General features: G+C 31.4%; 1 protein-coding gene across 1 annotated transcript; it reads left to right on the top strand.

Annotated features, from left to right (window-relative positions):
• The first annotated feature begins 424 nt into the window (after positions 1–424).
• On the top strand, positions 425–18,779 carry LOC143049646 (tyrosine-protein kinase SYK-like). The gene is made up of 10 exons (XM_076223646.1): positions 425–491; positions 1,765–1,832; positions 3,751–3,949; positions 11,712–11,843; positions 12,115–12,227; positions 14,080–14,140; positions 14,891–14,972; positions 15,694–15,883; positions 17,262–17,402; positions 18,586–18,779. The coding sequence occupies exons 1-10, from the start codon at positions 425–427 to the stop codon at positions 18,703–18,705; spliced, it is 1,173 nt and encodes a 390-aa protein (XP_076079761.1). The 3' UTR covers positions 18,706–18,779.
• The last annotated feature ends 3,323 nt before the right edge of the window (positions 18,780–22,102 follow it).

The raw sequence follows: 22,102 nt of genomic DNA, 5'->3' as shown, positions 1-22,102 counted from the left end.
CAGTAAAATCTGATAACCAGGAAGAATCTAATGTAGCAGGTGGAATCATAGGTGCTATCATTGTAGTTATTTTAATAATCATAGCAGTGTTTGTTATTTATAAGTAAGTTCATTATTCATGGAAAGTTCCATTTTTAAAACAGAATTGCTTTGGATACTTATTTTACCCCTCTTCAAGGAAACCTGCCCATTTGTGAAATATAAATCAAAATAATTGTAAAGTCAAGGTAATGTGCATTGCAAATATACATACATATTAAATTATCACTCGGCCAACTGTTCTAAGTCGAATAATTTTTCATAACAAGCAAACAAAAGCAAGAATATGTTTTAGATGAACAAAAAACAACATATCATTGCGGTTGGCTCTTGTAACTGACAATTTTACATAATACCTTACGATTCATATTGTTGAAGTTTGAGTATGCAGTATCAGCAGTCTAGTTGCTCAGTGCTTCGGTCATGGAATGAAAACATGGACTATTACCGATGTTTGTTTATAAAATTTGCAATAATGATAAGTTTTATTACATCATACATGTCATATGACAATAAGTATGACAAGAAGTAATGCCTGATGCATAGCTGTGATTAGTTTTCCAATTCTGATTATACTGTTGGTTCTGTATCAGCTTTTAAACGTGTTTCTTTTTCAGGTTTTAGACATAAGACCTAAATAAATTTTACTGGTTACATTATTTTGTTAATTTCATATCATGAGCAGAAAATATAATCACTACTATTATTTTTATTAAACATTTATATATACACTTAAGGAGGCTCGGTGGCCGATTGATCTAGGAAGTCGAACTGCTTTTGACTAGATTTTCTTAAATAAGTATTTCAAACGAACAATTCAAACAATAGAATAACTTTAAAATTTCAGCGTAACTCAAATATATCAGAATTACCACAAAATCAAACTTTTTAAGAAAAATAGTGTTGTGCTTAAATTATGCATAAACATGTTGAAATGTGATATTATGTATTGGCAGACGCAGATCAAACTCAACAAGAGACAAATATTCAAACAAATCAAAATCAAGTCAGAAGACTACATTTCGTAAGTTTAAGTAACGATTTCAGATATATATTACAAAATTATTTTCTCTTTTCACAAACTACAAAGAAATATATTCAAAAAGTAAAATAATATGCAAAATGTACACAGTAAAATAGCTGTAATCATATTTATTTGTCAATTCATATTTTGATTCATATATTGTTCTGAAATATGATACCATAAGTATTTAGTCTGGCAATAAGTATGTACCTTGTTAGTGTAGTGCCTGTTAGTTCTTACTTAATTCATTTTTGACTTTTTATAACCCACAGAGCATGACATTTTTTTGTTCATCTTTATTGAGGAATAATCATATATTTGGTTTATAATTCTAATAAAGTTTGGTTGTCGACAAGCACTACTTTATATTTGACGTTATATTATTTGTTTAAATTTCATCAGATATTAGCTGTTCATCAGTATCTAAAAACTCTCTTTTCTAACTGAAAACGAGCAGTATGGCAACTAATTTAATATATCAGTTATCCTGTTATTTTTGTAAACTGCCAGTATTTTTACCACTAGTATCAATTCGATTTTGTTCAAAAGTTAATTCCAGATTTTGACTCACTTAGTTTGCTTCATTCTTCATTCCTTTTGTCAATTTTGTTATGACTTGATGATATTAGAAAGACAATATACAAAACAACTGAAACATTAGCTAAACAACAGTCATGTGAATGTTAAAATATTATTAATAGATGAGAAAAGTGAGCCTACTAATGGAGACGAATATGCATATGCTGTCATTACATCAGATGCAGATGAGGTAACTAATCACCTTAAAGACACAGGCGAAATAAAACAAATAGCTGAACATGATGATATGTATCACGCAGTAACCAATTTCATTATTTTTCATAGTGTTTTTTAGCTTAATTCTGGATTATCTTATTTTTAGGAATTCGAGATTTTCGCAAATAAATTAATTAAGAGTCATCAAATAGGGAAATTCGCAATTCATCTTAATTTGTTGGGGAAATTTAGGTGTATTCCACAATTTCCTATTTTACGGGAGGTAAACATATTTCAGAAAAAAATCAGACTTAAAAACATATAGCATTGGAATAGTAAGGTTACACTGATTTGCATTGGAAAGATACTTGAACTTTCTTTCTTTTAATAAACAAAAAACATACAATTAAAGTAGTAACATTGTTTTTATTTGTCATTTTCTTAAACTGAAATGTCTTTAAATAGTTGTTTACTTATAAAATCCTGGGTGGAAAATAAATTGTTTAAAGATGTTGTTCAAATGTTGTATTTCTATATCAGTATTGTTGTCCCCCGCGTAATGCGTTGCGGGGTACTTGGAAATACAGGGCGTCCGTCCATCTACCCGTCTGTATTGTGTACGTCAATCTGTCCGTCTTTCCGTCTGTCCATTCGTCCGTCCTTTAGTCCATCGTCCGTCCGTTAGTCCGTCGTCCGTCTTTTTTTTAAAGCTCTCAGGGGTACAATTCTTGCCAGATTTAAAAAAAAACTTATACTTTATCTCGGACAAGTTTTATAATGATGGGCGATCGACTTTTTTTATGGCCCCGCAACGAAGTTTTCTGTGCCATATAGTTTTACCCTTGTCCGTAAACCTGTAATTCCGAAATCCCGTCATTCCGATATTCTGCAATAAACCATTATACGGATTTTTTTCTAAACGCCTTCAGATATTGGGCTAATTTTAGTATGTTAGTTAACCATGATGAGTTACAGATCGAGTTTAAGTTTCGTTCTGCTCCGTAAATTTGTGCCGAAATTACCGGCTTTGGACTTTGATAAATTGTTCAAAATCACCGTTATACGGATTTTTTCTAAACGCTTTCAGATATTGGGATGATTTTTGGCATGTGAGTTAACCAAGATGAGTTACAGATCAAGTTTAAGTTTTGTTCTGCTCGACTAATTTTTGCCGAAATTACGGGCTATGGACTTTGATAAATTTTTGAAAATCACAATTGTACGGACCTTTTTTCAAAATGCTTTCAGATATTGGGCTGATTTTCGGTATGTAGGCTAACCATAATGAGTTAAATATCATATTGTAGATTTTTCAACTTTTTCAGACGGTGTCGTTCATGTCGCTAGACACATCTAGTTTTAAAATGTTATGCCCTTGGAAATATAACATTTATGGAAAATGGCCTCGTTAGCGCTCTCGCGGGTACAATTCTTGCCAAATTTTATAAAACTTATACTATAGGTTAATATCAGCATTATCTAGAACAAGTTCTAATATGGTGGAATATCGACATTTTTTAAAAGAGATATGACCCTTGAGTATATTAAATGTATGACAAATGGCATCGTTTGTGCTCCCATTGGTACAAATCTTGCCATAATTTTATAAAATTTCTACTATAGGTTTACATCAGCAATATATTTGTATCTCGGACAAGTTATATAATGGTAAAAGATCGACTTTTTTTAAAGAGATTTGCCCCTTGGAAATATAAAATAAATACAACGCGGGGGACATTGGAACTCTGTTCTTTTATCAAATTCCACAATGCATACTTAATGATCAATGATCATCATAACATATGTCAATGTGTTAACAAATACCGTTATGTTTTGTTTAAGATATTTGCAACATCTAACAAGACTGATAAGTATGATAAGAGTCAGTTTATGCTTTAAAAAAATTTCAGATGGTCTTGCAGAACATATACAAACTTTTACTTTAATTTTAGACTTCTCCTACTGCTAATAGCTTGCACTCTAGGTCTAACAGTAATCAAGATCGATCTTTGTCCCTTTCTCCTCATGGAGAGTCAGCACCACAACCTTCTCCTTCACGGACTACATCCGGTATCAAAGGAAGATCCCCACCTCCACTACCTACTGGTGCAGAAAGGGCAAATTGGACAGGTGGAAACTGGGAACAACCAGGTACAGCTATTTAGTAGCTAACGAATTTATACTATATATGATAAAAAAAAATATTTCAAGATCTGTTATTTTAGAAATGGTTTATATAAAGAATTATTCTTTTATCATATGTTTATATTTATAATACTAATTTTGAAATGCAAAATGCAAAGTGTTGTATTATTGAACAACCGATAAGTATTGTTTTATGCGAACACATACAAATAAGTGTATTCTGACAAAATAATGGTATTTTTTTTGGCCACAATTTATAGAACAAATCTATTTTGTTATGAAATTTTAAAATATTCAAATCGTGTAACATGTGTAACAATAATATAAACCAACTGAAGTCAAAAATACATTTGTGAGTAGGGAATAGTCTATTAAAATGATAAACAGTTCACAGTTAAGGAATAGGGTAAAATCATACAAACCATATTATTATATCTTACATTAAATAGACATTATTTGACTGGCCAATAAGGAAAAACGTGTCATAATTTAAGTTCGATGTTTTTCAACCCAAAAAATAGCACGAGTAGCGCATAATCATCGATCAACCCTGTCATTCAAGGTGTAAATTCCCTTTAATGTAAGACGTCTCTTAACTCAAATGCACAAATACAAATATGACAACGGCCAGGTCAGAAGTCCATTAAGGGATGAAGAAACAAGATCAAGCTAGGCTTAGAAACTCATTTTGTGTCAAGGATATCTCTTGTTAACGGCTTTTTTACAGATTCATCTATACTTTAAAGAAAGAGTCTTCAATTTGTTAAAATTTTCAATATTTATCAATTATCTAGACAGTAAGTTTGAAAGTTTACATAACAGCTAATGTCGAAAAACTTTTTCTTTCACGAAAATGTATTATTTGTTTATAGCATGTCAAATACAGAACAGAAATAGAAAGTTTATACATTGTTTTGTAACCCTTTTGTTGAATGATTTTTATATTAAGAATAAACCAAAACATAAAGGAAGTACAGACATTCATATTTGAACTTTTCTGTTCTCAGTCCAGATGAGTTGTATCCATATTGATGAAATGCATTATTTCTCCTTCAAATACTTAATCAGTGCTAATGTAGTTTATTTTGTTAAGCAATAATAAAAAACTTTGGAAATCTTGCATTTAAACCATTCTTGCAATTTTAAAAATCATCAGTGTTCTGGTAATTGATACTAATATTCAAACGAGATAATAATTAAAAGTTCAACTCAGAAAGGCTGTGGTATTTATCAAAATATCAACAAAACACGGAACATGAACTTTAATTTGTTTTGCTATCGTAGATTACAAATTATGGTACATAGTTATTTTATAGTGCGGTGACAGAATAGGAAAAAGTCGACTATTGAAAGATTCAAATTTCACTTCATGGTACACGGCAAAAAAAAAAAAAACGGCACAGTTCTAGAAAAATGATTTTACATGAATTCGTCAAAAAGTCGTATGGTGCAGGTTTTTTTTGTTTAAGCTTTAAGTCAGCAATTTTGACTTCAAATGCAAATCATTAGTGGCTTGAAGTTTTGCTATTAATTCAAAAGCTGCCCTCGAATATCTTTCGTTTTTTGATTTACTCAAACATCAGACATAATGATGTATGCAAATTATGAAGATAAAAACTATTGTTAACGGAAACATTTGTGTTTTACCTGATTCCAACATTATAGAATGAAGCTCTAATGAATGGATTATATCGTACATGTATCTACTATAAAGTAATACAACTGCAATTTTTCTTTTCATGTACAAATGTTTTTATGAGGTAAGATAGTTTAAAACGATATTTTTTAAACTTTCAAAAATCTCTGCTTTTCAATCATTATCTTTAAAAATTCCGGATAGTTGTGTCCCGTCCTTGATTGGACTGAATGCATAGTTTTCCTGTAAGTTGATATCACTTGTTTTTGTTGATGTTTTATTGTTTCGTTGAATTATTTGGGTGTCCGTAATTCTTTTTGAAGGTTGTGTTGATATGATTTTATTTATATAAGAGGCAAAATAAGTTTTTAAGTTGATTATTTAAGAAAGAGGGATTCGACAAAACCCACCAAAGATAACAAAACTAGAAAGTCCGTTGAAACTTGGCTTTAATATTTCAAAGAAACAAACATTCATTTTAAACCCTTAAATAGTGTAATTTTCTTAAATGTGGAAGTGGAATAATGGATTTTGTTTACCACTTACAGTAAATTTATGTATTTGGCCACAGTTGATCGTTGTAATGATGATGTTTACCAGAAATTGCGCGGATGATTATGACTTTACTTCATTCATAGATGTACATCTATAGTTCATTCTTTTCACTTGAAAATTGTTTATAATAAAAGTGGATACGAATGATGGATAATTCTACATAACATAGTAGTATTAACAGTTCGCACTGCTCTTTTACCCACACAGTCAGTCAGTCAGTAATTACATTTCCCATGTTGCTTGTGAAAATGAAAACTACAGAAACTAGAATTTTTGCTTCATGTCTTGACCTTTTCTTTGATATTGAGACAGATTGACGACTACAAACAAAAATCTTTGACAAACTTTATAGGGAGATTTTAACTGATCAATTGTCAATTTCCCCATGTTAAAATGTATGTGTGAGCCAGGGCCCGTATTGCTTGCCGTACTTTGACCTATAATTATTTACCTATTAACCTATTGACACTTGGATGGATAGTTAAATCATTGTTATTCACTAAAAAGCCGTATTAGCTCATGAATACAGGAAATTCATTTATCATACGCCTGAACTCCTCTGCGCCATCGCTAAATATGCACATATCTCAAATGATACCTTATGCTCCTTCATGTTGAGTCAATACAGACTTCATGAACAGGAGTGTAGCCCTAACTACTTAAAACAGGTCGCAGACTCTAAAGGAATATTCAAACATATGAGTCGACGATAATATCAAAACGGCTTGGTAAAAGTCGAAGAACGAGGTAAATGACAAACACAATTCTGCAAAACTCTACATAGACCACCAAAGATCAAAACGAAACATACTGAAAACCAGAGGTTATCTAGTTTGACCCTGGAAGGTTTAGCAGATTCTTTATCGATTGTGACACCTTAGTTTCGAACGTGGAAATTAAATTTGGTGACATGAATTTAATTATGAAGAAGATCTGGCGACTGAAATAGACACAAACTAAGTTGTTATATCACCATATCACGAATAATGTTACCTTTAAGTTCATTCGAGACCCAACTGCAAGCAACATCTTTTTATGGTTTAAAATGTTTAGATACCAAGTATCAGATCAGATCTGACAATTTGCAATTGTTTTGTGTTCAATTCCTGTTTGTAACATATTAATACTTTTGATTTGCATTTCACGGGTTAAATGTTGTTGACACAACTGAACTTAACTCTTTTTGAAATTTATTGATTCCACTAGCTTTGTTTAAAAACATAAACATCGGCAAACCTCTGATGTTTCTTTGAGACATACAGACAAAATAACTGACGGCTCAAGTCAAGAAATCAAAATATGACTATCAACGGTTGTGCTATGTGTACTATTGTTTGTCTCTGGTTGATTTCCTTTATTTTGGCCATGGCGTTGTCAGTTTATTTTCGACCTATGACTTTTCATGTCCCTCTGGTATCTTTCGACATTCTTTCATATGGTTGCATCTATTGTAAAAGAACCTACAACCAAGACAAGGAATTTCTTTTTCTAAAACAGAACATTTAAGTAAAGGCTGTTTAATTCTAATTTGTCATACAGCCACTAAAAACCTTGACGGGGATTCAAATTGTATTCTGAAGAACACTCATGGAATGTTTTTACCATCAGCAATGCGATATAAAGGCTACCCCTAGTTCAGATATCAAATCAATTATACAAAACCGACTTTAGAGCATAACGACCTCGACAATCAGAAACATTCCGCAGACTACAGTAATTTGATCATGGCTAGTGTATACTGTCGATGCGGCTCAGAGATGGTTTTTTTTTTACTTTTGCATGTTTTGTTTGAAGATATTTTGAGTTGCAAGCAGCATAGTCATGAAGTTTCTTTCAATACGGGGGTCTTTTGACACTTGTCCTAGAGGTGCACTGATGTTTCAGTTGTTTTATGTGCCCCATTTATAGATTGATATGGCCAAAATGTATTTTGCAATGACTTAATGTTTGAAATTGATGTCCAATGATGCTGTATAAAAGCTCGCTATATGTGGTACACAAACATTTAAACACCACTCTATTGCAATGCACAACACGTTAAATGTCCGAAGTTTTACATTCATATTCGCAATATTATTATAGGATTCGTGGCTTAAAGACCAAACAGCCTATTCATTTCTACCAGTGATTTTTCCTTAAAATTTTGTGTGAAGGTATTTCATGATTTGAGGCACAAAATATGACGAAAAAAATTGGGGGTCACCGACTTAGTTTTGTCACTATAGCATCCTCAATTTCGTGTTTTCCCGAATATTAAAATAATATTTGCTTGTTATCTAAAGTCTCAAAAAATCCTTTATATCACACCTACAAGCTTAATTCTTATTTCACGTTAAACAGTAGATTGGTCTCTATCAAATACAAGTTAAAGAGTTAAAAACTCATATTGTTTTGATCTTTAAAAATATGCTTTATTTCATTCCCGCCAAAAATAAAATTGAAAAATGAAAAACGTTTCCAGTATTAAAAAATATCTACCAGTGATTTCTTCATAAAAAATTCAAGAAGGTAAGTACCATGTGTACTCTTGAAAATAAAACAAAAAAAGTGTATGTCACCGACCTTTCAAAAAAGTTATGAGTAATGTACATGTTTTTTTCTCTTTCGTTTTTTAAGAAAAGAAGTGTCTTTCTTCAGAAATTGCATCTGACGTCATAGAACATATTTTCCTTGCTGGCGCACTATCTGAGAAAAAAAACCCGCAAATTGGACTTTTAAAACCCACAATTAAATTTCCAAGAATTTAACAACTATATTCACCTACTTTTTTATCCGGTAATACAAGAGATTAAATGAATGTATCAGTACCAGATATAATGATGTTGTTGCCACACAATATTAACCTTCATAAACACCATCCGTCGGAATGGAAAATAGTTTGAAATAACCTTTCATGCCGCTTCTGTTAGGAAAGTCTGTTTTTGTCCTCTGCCCCTCATTAGAAAAAATATTGAAAAGAAAAAAAAAGAAAAGAAAGATGGCACTGGCTAACTTACAGAGTATTTGACTATACCAGATTAGATGTGTGGTTTTTTTTCGCGTCAATTTCAGAAGTTTGCCGTAACGAACTCATTCGCTAAGGTTGACAGACGGACATACAAAAGCATGGACGGACTTCTTTATACCATTATTTCCCCGACTAAGACGAACGTTTAAAAATCATTCCATCAAGTTTATGGATTCATTATTTCTGAATTATATTTAAGATATAAGGAAATTAAAATTATAGGTATAATATATGAATTAAAGTTTTTGATTCTAAATCGTTATACATCTATCATAAAATACAATCCCAGTTATAACTACCTCACGTGTTTTGAATAAACGAGACAGTAAATATGTATAAAATACAAAAAAAAAAAATTCAATTCAAAAATTGATTTAGAAATAACTTTCCGTTTAAAACTACAAAGTAAGATTTCTCCAACAGGATAACATATGAAATTAAAAGTAGAAGGATCATATCATAAGGAACATGTGTACTAAGTTTTAAGTTGAAAGGACTTCAACTTCATCAAAAACTACCTTGACCAAAAACTTTAACCTGAAGCGGGACAGACGGAAGAACGAACGGACGCACAGACCAGAAAACATAATGACCATAAACGGGACATAAAGATAACTTACACCTATCTAATTAACCTGTACACAATCGGCGCAAATAAATAATAAAACCTATGCAAGTTAAAGAATAAAAAAACAAATTAAATGCAGATCGGCGCAAATGAAAAAATTTGAGATAAAAAATTATTTTTTATTATATTTATTAGAACGAAGGTTACATATAGTGTAGTATCTTTTGTGTCCATTTGTGTTAAATTTCCACAAGATATTAGCGCGACGCTTAATTCCTCTTTTCTTGGGAGACGTATTTTTAAGCGTACACCATGTTGGAATCCGTGAAAAACGCGAAAAAGGACGTTATAGTTTGACTTTTTTTCATTGCTAGAAACAACATCATAGAGCTTTTATGTCACTACCAAGTTGCGTTATTTGATGCGCATAAACAATAGGCTGTTTGGTCTTTAAGAATTGTGTCGTGATCTTTAACAACTGTGGACCAATACTGACATTCGAGGTTTGCTAAACCTTCCACTTACGAACATATGTATTCTAGCCAGGGGTCAGAAAGTCGTAATAACGTTCCCACATTACAAAAGTGTTTTGAGGTCTGAATTACTGATTAAAGTTACGTATATGTAGTGATATGTTAATCTATCCTGCATAGAAGAAACAATATTATCTTGCGTAACTTAGTTTGGGATTGAAAACCCGAAACTTTATCCATTCCCAAACGAATAAAAGACTCTTCTATCAAAAAACATATCCTTTTAAAGTTGTTAGTTTATCTTAAAATGATTTATAACCCTATTAATACAAATTTATTTTATAGAAATCGTCATGACATTGTAAAAACTCAATTATAAGTATGTATTGAAATAGTTTTTGGTGCATGTACCTAATTCATCGTATAAGGCCAACAACTTAGGGTTTCACTTTCATTGATGTATACTAAACGGTTATATCAATAAATACATATTTGTTCATAATTTTTTATAAATTTTGTAAAGGTTTGACGGAATTTGTTCTAATTACTCGACAAAATACATAATTTTAAACTGCAAACTACCCCCCTTTTTATATAGTCACATACGTATGTTTGGAAATTATGTTTAATGATGGGTTTCCACTATTTTTTTATGAAAAATTGAAAAAGGAAGAAAATAGATTCAAGTTTTCAATCATACTACTGTAAAAGGTGTATTTAAATTGGATTTAGATATTCCATTTTGTTTTTCCTTTGATCAAGATTTTTGAAAAACTGCACCATATTTTCTTTATATATTATCCAATGATATATGGTATAGCCGTATACATTGTTCACGATTAAAATTTCATAATTCCGACTTTGGTCACCGGCCTATTATACTAAACGATACGTCAGGTTAGTTCAGGCGTACGATAAATGAATTTAATGTAATCATGAACTAATACGGCTTTTTAGTGAATAACAATGATTTAACTCTCCATCCAAGTGTCAATAGGTAAAAAGATAAATAATTATAGGTCAAAGTACGGCCAGCAATACGGGGTCCTGGCTCACACATACATTTTAACACCAAGCCAATGAACGGCCTTAACATGTCTATCCTAAAACAATTCAAACATAAAAAAAAATCAACGGTATAATCTATATAAAAACGGAAAGCGTGAAATACCAATCAATCTCACCAACAAACAACAATATCTGTACAAAAGTGTCCTGAATTAAAACAGGTGCATACAAATGCATCGGGTTTAAACGTTTTAAAGCGCCATTGTAGTGCAGCAATTTTTTAGATTTACCTCACACTAGTTTCATTTAACGACAGATTTCTAAATTAAGCTATAAGATCCACACTATGATATAATGTAAAACAGCTACTTGCAAAATGTAGCTTTGATTAATATTATATTTAAAAAAATTGACATTGAGCATAAAGACATATTGTGATTTCTTGGAATCATTTTTATGTACTTGATGTTTTCAATTATGAATCATAATGCAATCATTTAAAGTTATGTGTTCTTTTGTAGATGATCAACATTATAGAACAATTGAAATTGATATGGAAAGTTCACAATTAGAAAATATTTATGATAACCTCCCAAGAACCGCGAAGACTTTTAGCATTAGACAATCGCAGCTTGAACTGGACGAAGAACTTGGTAATAATTATGAAACCATGGAAGACAATAAGACGAAGTTAAACAATTATATTAAACAATAATCTTACATTTGTTTGCTTGATTTTGGCTTCAGTAACGACTAGTGCCAAATATTATCAAATTGAGACAAAAATAAAGGTGTATGCGCTACAAAGGCTACAATTTGTTAAAGAAAGATACGTTACATTTCTATAAAGATAACATAAGGGATAAGATCAATTATACTGCTTATATATGAATTTCAAATATTTCTATTTAAATGTCTAAACAGGATCTGGACAGTTCGGATCTGTACAGAAGGGTTCTTGTACACTAAAAGGAAAAGGAAGAATTCCTGTGGCTGTAAAGAAACTGAAAAGAGATGACAAGTCAGCAGAAGAGGAGGTAATATTTGTATCTAAATAACTAATATCAGAGAGAGAATAATTATGTAACAATCTAAAGCCCCATTCCCACTACACCACAATTGCACCACGCTTACCGCAATCTAAAATAAAATCAGATCGTGATGAGATCGCAGTACGCTTCTACAACGAACCCACTACGATTAAACTACGTTCTCACCACGCTTATTCTACCACGATCTTACTACGAGCATTACGATCTTTCTACGTTCATCACGTCCTCACTTCGACCATACCACGACTTATCCGATTGAAATACGATCTCTTACCACGACAATAAAACGATCATTACACGTTCATACCGCGATCTTACATCAACGTCAGTATCATGTTTCATATATATACTGTATCATTTCTTCTATTTTTTATTGATACGTACAGTTTTTCGTCAACAACGCAGTCATGCTATTTAAAATCTACGTTAGTGTAAGGGAAGAGGCAGAGGGAGATATGATAATCACGAATCTTGATACAGAAGATATATATATGTCGGAAGGACCAATCCAACCTGAATCACAAATTTTTGCTGTTCCATCAATATGAAATGACGTTTCGTTAGTGAACGATGGTAGGAATGACTCACATGATTGAGCCGTTGGCGATAAAGGACAAGAGGTCCAACTTATACATTCAGACAAACAAAAGCTAGAGAGCTTTTATAAATTTTATATGACAATGAAAATGAGTATGATGATCGGATAATGAACAGCTTGATGAGGACGGCATGGGCGTACAAAAATCGTACTATGGTCTTGAACAGCGTAGTATAAGCGTGGTATACACGAGGTACAAAAAAATGTATTGTCGTCATGGAAATGTGTTTTAGTCGCAGTAATAACGTGATGGTCGTAATGAGGTCGAAGTAAAGCCACTGTGGGATCTTATCCCATTCTCCCCGACTAGAATCGCGCTTTCGAGTAGCTGTCGCTACGATGGTACAGCGACCTTTGCGATCTTACCACCACCTAACTACGCTCTCACTACGATTCTACTATGACCTGAGTTCGCAACGACCGCAGCACGATTGTTTTGAACATGTTCAAAGTTGGCCATGCTCATCACGATCATGAAGACTTCACCACGACCGTACTACGACCTAACTGCGATATGCAGGATGTCAAAATTTTCATTTCCTTTTCACAGATCGTAGTGCGAATGTGGCCTAGTGGGACTACGGTATAAATTGAAAGCATATTTGAACAACTTGATATCCAGTATCAATGTTACTGTAAAACATACACCTGTGTCTAATATGGAAACACTATATCTATGTTAAGAAAAATTAATGACTAGAGGATTGTTAAAATGCAATGTTTAACACATGAACATTCAAGTAAATTAATTCCAATTTTTTAGCCTTGAACAGAAAATATCGAAGTGAGTTCCTATTCCTACTTGAACATTCAAAGTGAAAATATTTTCATGTACCAGAAACCAGAAAAACCAAAGTAAACAGGCTTATAGTTTGATTCGCCAGACATACTCTCGTTTACATAAGATTCATCAGTGACGCTCAGATCAAAATAATTAAAAAGCCAAACAAGTATAAAGATGATTAGTAAAGCTTGTTATTATCATAAGATGATGCATTTCATAACTTTGTTACTTTTTTTTTTTAGGTTAACATAACTGTGTGGCATGGTTCATCCGACTATTACTACATTTTTATGTTTAATTAGTAATTTTAAGTTTGTATGATCCCTGTAGAAAACCCTTTGATTATAAAACTAGCATTTGACCTTGTATACTCAAAACAAATATAATGGGTCCCAAGTTGATGAACTCTTAAAATTAATTGTTTTTCTTAAATGAATGGAAATTCAATTTTGCAGATGTTAAAAGAAGCAGATGTGATGAAAAATTTATCTCACCAAAGAATTGTCCGAATGATAGGTGAGAAGAAATTATAATTCTAATGCAATTCGTTCGTAACGATAATTTTAATTGTACGTTGACAAATATTTTGAAGGGCTAGATTCACGTTCTACCATTCCGTAACTTAGAAAGCCACCATTTTGAATACCAATTTTTGTTAAGTATGTAATTTCGCAAAAGATATGCAAGAAAGTGACATTTTAAGCATTAAAATCTTCTTTTTGTTAATATTGAAACCATTCTGAAGCGTACGAAAAGTAAAAATACGTTTAGTATCGATGTTTGACATGCAGTGTTTACACATGACGTCACATAGTTAGGATGCTAAAGAAGACGCAACAGTTTCGCGGACTTTTCAATTCTTGACATTTTTAAGATCAAAGTTTTATAAAATGGAATTTATTTTTATTTGTGACATTATAATGGAGATAACTGTATCGCTAGGTAAACTCAATTTGCGACAGTAAAACCTAAGTTTAACGAAGGCCAAGCTTAAAATACAATACAGATATCTCCTTCTTAGGCAAGGATTGAAGTTAGACTTATATATTTCGTGATTATTTTATCGTTGGGTAATTATCGTTGTAACAAAACATTTGCTACTTAAAAGTACGAAGCTTTTTACACTTAAAAATAAAAAGATTTCTAAGATATTTGATGTTTTTTTTGCAACGATTGACTATTTTTGATTTGCTGCCTCTAAGAAAGTTTCCTAATTGGAAACAATTATTTGATATTGGAATTAAATGTATATATTAATCATTTTAGGTCTATGTAGAGCGGATTGTATAATGTTAGTGTTAGAACTATGTCCTTGTGGACCTTTAAATTCATTTTTAGCTAAAAACAAGTAAGTAAAGTAGAAGGAAGTTTTGTTTATTCATAGACAGATATATAGAGTTAACCAAGACAAACCAGCCGATAAAGAAACAAGAGATAATTTAGTTGTTTATAATTTTGAAGTTTATAAATTTTGATCAATCCTTGTCAATTTGAGGCATTTTAGAAATCAAAGATTTATTGCGTGATTTACAATGACAGGATTTATTGCTTTGATTTGAATGAAAATAAAAAGATTTATTACTTTTCATAGAATGAAAGTAAAAAGATTTATTCAACATTGTTATATTATAGTTAGTTCAGGTGCATGTTACATTTTACTGTTGTGTTTCTGTTGTGTCGTAGTTCTCCTCTTATACTTGATGCGTTTCCCTCAGGTTTGGTTTGTAACCCGGATATGTTTATTTTTTCAAACAGGGATATACTACTGTTGCCTTTATTTATTGCTTTACATTGACATTGAATGACAGTTGACGTTCCCACTATTTCAAAACATTATGCCCCCTAGTACAGTAATTTACAGGAGTATTAATAACACCATTTCAATTCAATTTATTTCCAAACAAACATTCGTGTATTAGCATATCAATTTGAAAGAAAAACCCACATAAATGCAAATGTTCAACTAGTAGATAAAGAAAAACAGAACGACAGAAATAATCAAAAATGAAAATGATCATAATGTGAATTTCTGACATCTTTATTTAGTAAATCTAGTAAAACAATTACAGGGAAATGAAACAGTCAGCAGTTGTCCATTTAATGTGGCAGGTAGCACAGGGCATGGCTTATCTTCATTCTAAAAATTACGTTCATCGAGACTTAGCTGCCAGAAATGTTTTATTGGTGTCCAAAAGCTCAGCCAAAATAAGTGACTTTGGTATGTCCAAAGCATTCAATATTGGAAACGATTATTACAAGGTAAATATGAAATTATAATAGCATATAATTATTATTGAGGAATTCTTTTAACTTATTTCAATTTGTATTTTCTTTAATTTATTTGTTATTATGGGAAAGTCCTTGAAATAAAAATAATCACAATTGATAAAACATATCCAATATAATAATTTTCGGGAAAAGAACTTGTCGATTTTTATTTTCTTTACCCACAGATAGTCAAACAAATTAGCATTGAGCCATCCAATATTGCATATGTAATTATAATTTAAGACTGAATATTCGTCATGGTCACATGTTAAATATTTCAAATTTTACTAAATATAAAATTAACAGTTCATTAGTAAATAACAAATGGCATACAGTCATATAAACTGATATAGGATTTAAAAGGATGACTAATCTGAACCAATGTTTCAAACTTCAGTGATATTTAAAGTCTTTCTGAATTCAGTTACCAGTTGATAAATAGTGAGTAAAAACGATGCTGTATAGTGTAGAAATCTACTAAGACTGTCACGGACACAAGTTCGAATGACCTATACCCTATATGAGTTATCTGCATTGATTTTTAAGGTACCAAAAGTTCAAATAATATAATTCTTTCTTAACAATTTGATCTATTGGATAATAAGATGCCTACAAATAAAAGTAGGCGGAGCTTATTATTGTCAATAAGTTCCTGGTCGAATCCGATACCGGTACCAAAAGTATATTCACCTGTCACCTATTACCTTATCTGTACGTTCCGCATCTGACAGGCGCACCACCATACGGTGTAGAAGGATTTTGCTATATACACGGATCATAACCACAGGGTTGACACAACTAAATTCAATCATTGTCACATTGTTCCCTATTGTAGTATTTGAATGTATGACTTTTTAAGATGACAACACGAAGACTAAAAATCTGGATTTAAGTTAAGGCGTATAGGTACAGCTTTTAATTTGTTAGTCGCATGACGTAAAACAGCGAATCAAGGAATTCAACTTTATTTATACCTAGTATAGGACAATGCTGTTGGTTAGAAAATACTCCATTCCAGGCCCTTTACCAATAATTGAAAAGTTCCAGGTCGACGGGTTCAAAGAGAAAGATTTTGAAAGCAGAGAAAACTGTGCATCTTATAATTGGCATGACTTTATCAGATAATACGCATAGTTATATACTTTAATTCAGTCACGGACCCGCGATATCACGGGTATGTTCTAGTGTTAAATACAATTGTAACATTGAGGCTTAGATGTACTATGTTGACATATAATTATATTATCGAGAAATGATAACGAAGATGGTTTAGTTTCGCTTTCTACATATGGCTCATTTCTGTAAGTTTGAAATATTATGTCGTTTTATCTATCTATTAATATTTTACGATATTATATATCGTGTACAGGCTCGGGAAGCTGGTAAATGGCCCTTAAAGTGGTATGCTCCGGAATGTGTCTATTTTTGGAAGTTTGACGCAAAATCTGATGTATGGAGCTATGGTGTTACCCTGTGGGAAGCAACTTCATATGGAGATAAACCTTACAAGGTAAGTGGTAAAGTTACGTTTAATGCCATGATATATTAAGCTGAGTTGCAAGAAAGTCAAACTACAATGTAGGCCTACGATATGATAAATGTCACCTTGTCGACTGGCTGTCAGACCAAACAACATCTCGATTTCAAAAGGTATTATTTTAAGTCATACGGAATATCTTTACTTAAATTTTCTTATATAATGCATTAGTGGAAAAGAAAGACCCCTTATAAATATTCCATGGAGCAAAGTCATTGAAGCTGCTGAAAGATAAACGTTTGTGTGTACTTTTGGTACTGAATTATTTTGAACCACTTTTCCAACATGTCTGTCATATCCGTGCCACTTGGTCTACCTTTTCAAATGCAAAGAATGTGGCTTTTTCGTGTAAATTCAACTCTGACCTAAAATAAAATGTAAAGCTGGTAAAGAAAAAGCATAACCAGAACACAAGCGGAGGTAAACCAAATACAACCAAGGAAATGAAAAATAATCATTATGATTTTAGAAGGTCAGATGAGTATTTGGACAAAATTGGGCAAACAACCCAGGTGATATATTTTGGTCTTCATAATGAAGTTTAACCATGTTCCTTAGATTAAAGATGATCCCACTTGATTTATATTTTACTAATTGTAGGTAAAATTCATGGTCAGTGTTCCAAACTATCAGCAATATGTCAGCAAAATGTAAATTATTGCACTTCACGTAACAATAAGCTTCTTTTGATACATATCTACATTTGAAATTCAGCCACTGCACCAATGAAGATTCTGTAATTTTCTTTTTTCGCAGTTCTGTTGTCATATATGTCAGGCAAATAAAGTTTGATGGTTTCAATGCACAAAAAGATGTGTATGTACCTAAAAAATATAAGGCATTCTGATCATGAGATAAAAGAAGGGCGATGTGGGAGTAGGTTGTAACATGAATTGTTATGAATACTTTGTAGATCTATGCTATAAATGTCTGTATAAAAGCTGGCTCGGAGTACCAAGTAAACAGTTTGCCAGTTGTTTTTCATTCGTTTTGTCTGTTTATATAGACTAACGTTTTCCAACGTCATTTGTAACAGATTTTTTTGTTCTTGATTAATCTTTGAATTCAGTTTTTTTATTATATATTAATTTCCAATAAGGGGTTACTTCTTTTAATGTAGTAAAACAAAGATAAATTGGTTGATTGTTTTTCTTAGACACTGAAAGGGAATGAGATCATGAAGTTTTTGGTAGAAGACAAGATGAGGTTGAAGAAGCCAGAGTTTTGTGATGAACAAGTTTATGAAATTATGTTAGAGTGCTGGCAATATGAGTAAGTGAATTGTGTGGTACTTATGTTGTATTCTTATGATGAAGGAAGAGTTATGACTAGAACCATTATTTGCCAGCAGCCATTGAAAAATAGTAATCTTCAATCTTTAAAAAAACAAACTTATTTAGCTTATATCAAATAGTATGAATTAGAATGGTCTTTTAATAATGAAAGGTTATTTGGGAGGTCATACATGTATATTAGATATCACAGTATAAATATATCAGATCTTTTAGCAAGCTTATTTTTTTCTTAGGTCAACCTTACCCAAAACAAAATTGCATTATAAGTTTTACATAAGTCGTCTGTTAAAAAATACTTGTTTGTACGGTTGTTGCTAATTAAAATAGACAGATCAAACAGCACACATCGTACAGTTTAAAAAAAAACTGGTGAGGCTTAACAAAATGTGATGCTGAACGTAAGATGTATAAAAGTTTTGGAACTTCAGCGATATGTTTTAACATATACATAAAACTATTAGACCAAGTTTGACTAGCTATTACACCAAGTTCAAGCCACAATTTTTCCTCAAAATGTCATGTACCAAGTTAAAAATATAACAGTTATTATCAATAAGTTCGTTCTATATATGTAAGCAGGAGAATGGTCACTTCAGTGTTCCTGTTGTTCGTTTGTTTTCTAGTTATAATTGATTTGTTTCTCACGGTTTTAGTAACTTATCAGTGTGTATTAGACGCACTATTTAATTGCGTTTGAATTGTAATTGAAAAGTTCTTGAATGGTTAATTTTTGGAAATAATATCAATTAATAATATAGACAAAATTATACAACAGGAACATTATTTCCATGTACACTGTATATATAAAGTAGGTGTTTTTAATTTAAGTCAATGAAATAAGTCTTTGTTGTGACGGTGCAAGCACTTATTCTTAAAATCTACATCAAATAGCAATGCAGTTGTCAACTCATTCAAATATATATAGAACGAAAAATAATGAGTAATAGAATGACGATTCTCAAACAAAACAGCTGACTTTTAAATGTACTCTTATTGTGTTTGTAGCAAAACCAAACGGCCAGCGTTTAAAGAAATAGTCCAAAAGATGAAATACCAGCAACAGAGACTTTTGAGTTTAAAGAAGTGATTTGTTTTAGAAAATAATGGAATAATATTATACCAAAATTGTTCCAATTATCTTAATGTTAAAATCTTTACATATACCTATGCTGCTTATCTTTTAACTGCAATTGCTAGAATTTTGTACGTGATTTAATAAAATTACTGGAACTATACGTCTTATTGACAATAGCTAATAATATCGTTATTTTAGATTTGATTGTTTTTAGCTAGTTAGGGGAGAAGTTTGGTAGTTTATATTGACATTAATTTAAAATCAGAAAGGATATATAACGCATATATAAAAAACAAATGTGAGAATTGAAAAATATCCATTTACTTAGATGCAGCATACCATTAGATGGGTTTTTAACGCTTTAAGATTACAGTAAAGGACACTTCAAATGGCCATTTTTGTTTGTCTGATTTTGTTTTGTTAAAGTAAGGATAATTTAACATTATTTTGTGCAAAGCGAATACTTATTACTCCAATCTTCATCTTTGGAAAAATTTATATAATGTCTGCTTCTTTTTACTTTATTGACTTTTTACAGCAGATATTTAAAAACATATATTTCACGAATAATTTAATTAAAGATGAGTACTGTGAAAGTACTTTCATTCGTGGGTGTTCATTGTCGTAGTTCGGGAAACAGTAATATTTTCCAGGTTTCGTAAATATTTGTGGATTACACTTCCTGAAAAAAAATAATCGAGTGTCGAGTTTGTGCTTCAGCCATGAAAATGAAGAAGTTTAAAATAAAATAAAACGTGTTTCATAATGACGACATGTTTTATGACATTTTGGTTTTCGGTTCATTGCAAAGACAAATATTTATTTTTCTCTTTCCTGTTTGTCATATATAACCGACAATTTTTGTCAAATATTTTATACAACATTTTTTAATTCATTTTTTTTGTAACTACATGTAGCGGAAATAGGCTGATCGAATAATATTTGCTTATAACATAATTTGAGTATTAACCTTAAAGTACATATTATCTTACGCCTCTGGCTTCAAAGGCTCATAGAAAATTACAATGTATTAGCTGATCCACGGAAATACGACGTTTGTCGAACAAAACCAACTTTTCAAGAGAAATTAAAATTAAAAAATCATTCGAGTAATATACAATTGGTATAATCCTCTCTTTAGTTGTATATTTATAAACATGTGCTGGGGATTCATGTGATCTCTGATTTATATAAATATTTACGGATTCAAACTGCATTTAGTTTTTAATATGTCATGGCATGTTTGGATACTGGTTGTCACATTTCCTTGAATACTCAACTTCGTGAATAGAACCACAGATGTAAACCACACAAATGTGTACCATTGAATAAAATTACTTGCATAGTATCTTCCGTTTTTGATTTTTAATCCATCCAAAATTATTATTGTGTATGTTTAAAAGCCAAAAATAAATGGTAGACACAGTGGTTACATTTTAGATCAACAAAAACACATCTGGTTAATTTTGAATCTATTATAACAGTTTTGTTGTCATTTTTCGTATTTTTGTCCTCAGCTAATTCTATACAATTAGTCATTCATGCAATGTTCACAGTACACTTACATGTTGGCTAATACATATGGTGCATAATGCATATGACATATGATTGGTTAATAAGATTTTTTTAAGGGTTAAGAGCCAAAAGAAATGTTTGTACAATACAACCTGTAAAGTAGATTCCAGTGTGATTATTTTTTATATTTGTGTAAGATATGTTCTAAAAGAGCGAGTCATTTATTTTATTCATTTATAAAATACAAACCATTTGTTTTCAGCATGTGATGCATCTGTGTATTATTTTCACAATAAATGAATTTTTAACATCGTTCGTTCTACTTCCTAAAACATACTGGACGAAAGACACATGGATATCTGTGGCTTTCATATAATTACATTACATGTATGCTTAATAATAATACGTTATTTTGTTTGGCTAACAGCAATCTTGCACTATTCTATAATTAGCCTCCACTTCACACTGAAATTCAACATTTAAAGTGCACAGACAAACAAAAGAAAATCTTGATAGAAATTGTGTTTTCATGATTTTCTTGATCTGAGCTAAACATGTAGGTATAAGTATTAAATGAATCTTTTGGCAATTTTAAAGGGGTGTTAAAGCGTTGACACTGAGCACATTTTTAAAATGAATCGCTTCCGTACACGATTTCTATCAAGATTGTCTAATATTTACCTTTACACTTTATTTTTGAAGCTCGTATCTTAATATACATGTTGCATCTAATTGCGAAATGGAAGTAAATTTCAGAATGGCGCAAGTTTGCTTTTAGGCAATCAAAA

The sequence above is a fragment of the Mytilus galloprovincialis genome, chromosome 1 (genome assembly GCF_965363235.1).
Source record: "Mytilus galloprovincialis chromosome 1, xbMytGall1.hap1.1, whole genome shotgun sequence".
NCBI classification, from domain to species: Eukaryota; Metazoa; Mollusca; class Bivalvia; order Mytilida; family Mytilidae; genus Mytilus; species Mytilus galloprovincialis.
The sequence above is the reverse complement of the archived record's forward strand: the minus strand, read 5'-3'. Positions and strand labels throughout refer to the sequence as shown.

Coding starts and splice junctions, on each gene's coding strand:
- LOC143049646 (XM_076223646.1), top strand. CDS start 425: ATGCAGTATCAGCAGTCTAGTTGCTCAGTGCTTCGGTCATGGAATGAA. Junction 1,833..3,750: donor TTACATCAGATGCAGATGAG/GTAACTAATCAC, acceptor CTTTAATTTTAG/ACTTCTCCTACTGCTAATAG. Junction 11,844..12,114: donor TGAACTGGACGAAGAACTTG/GTAATAATTATG, acceptor ATGTCTAAACAG/GATCTGGACAGTTCGGATCT.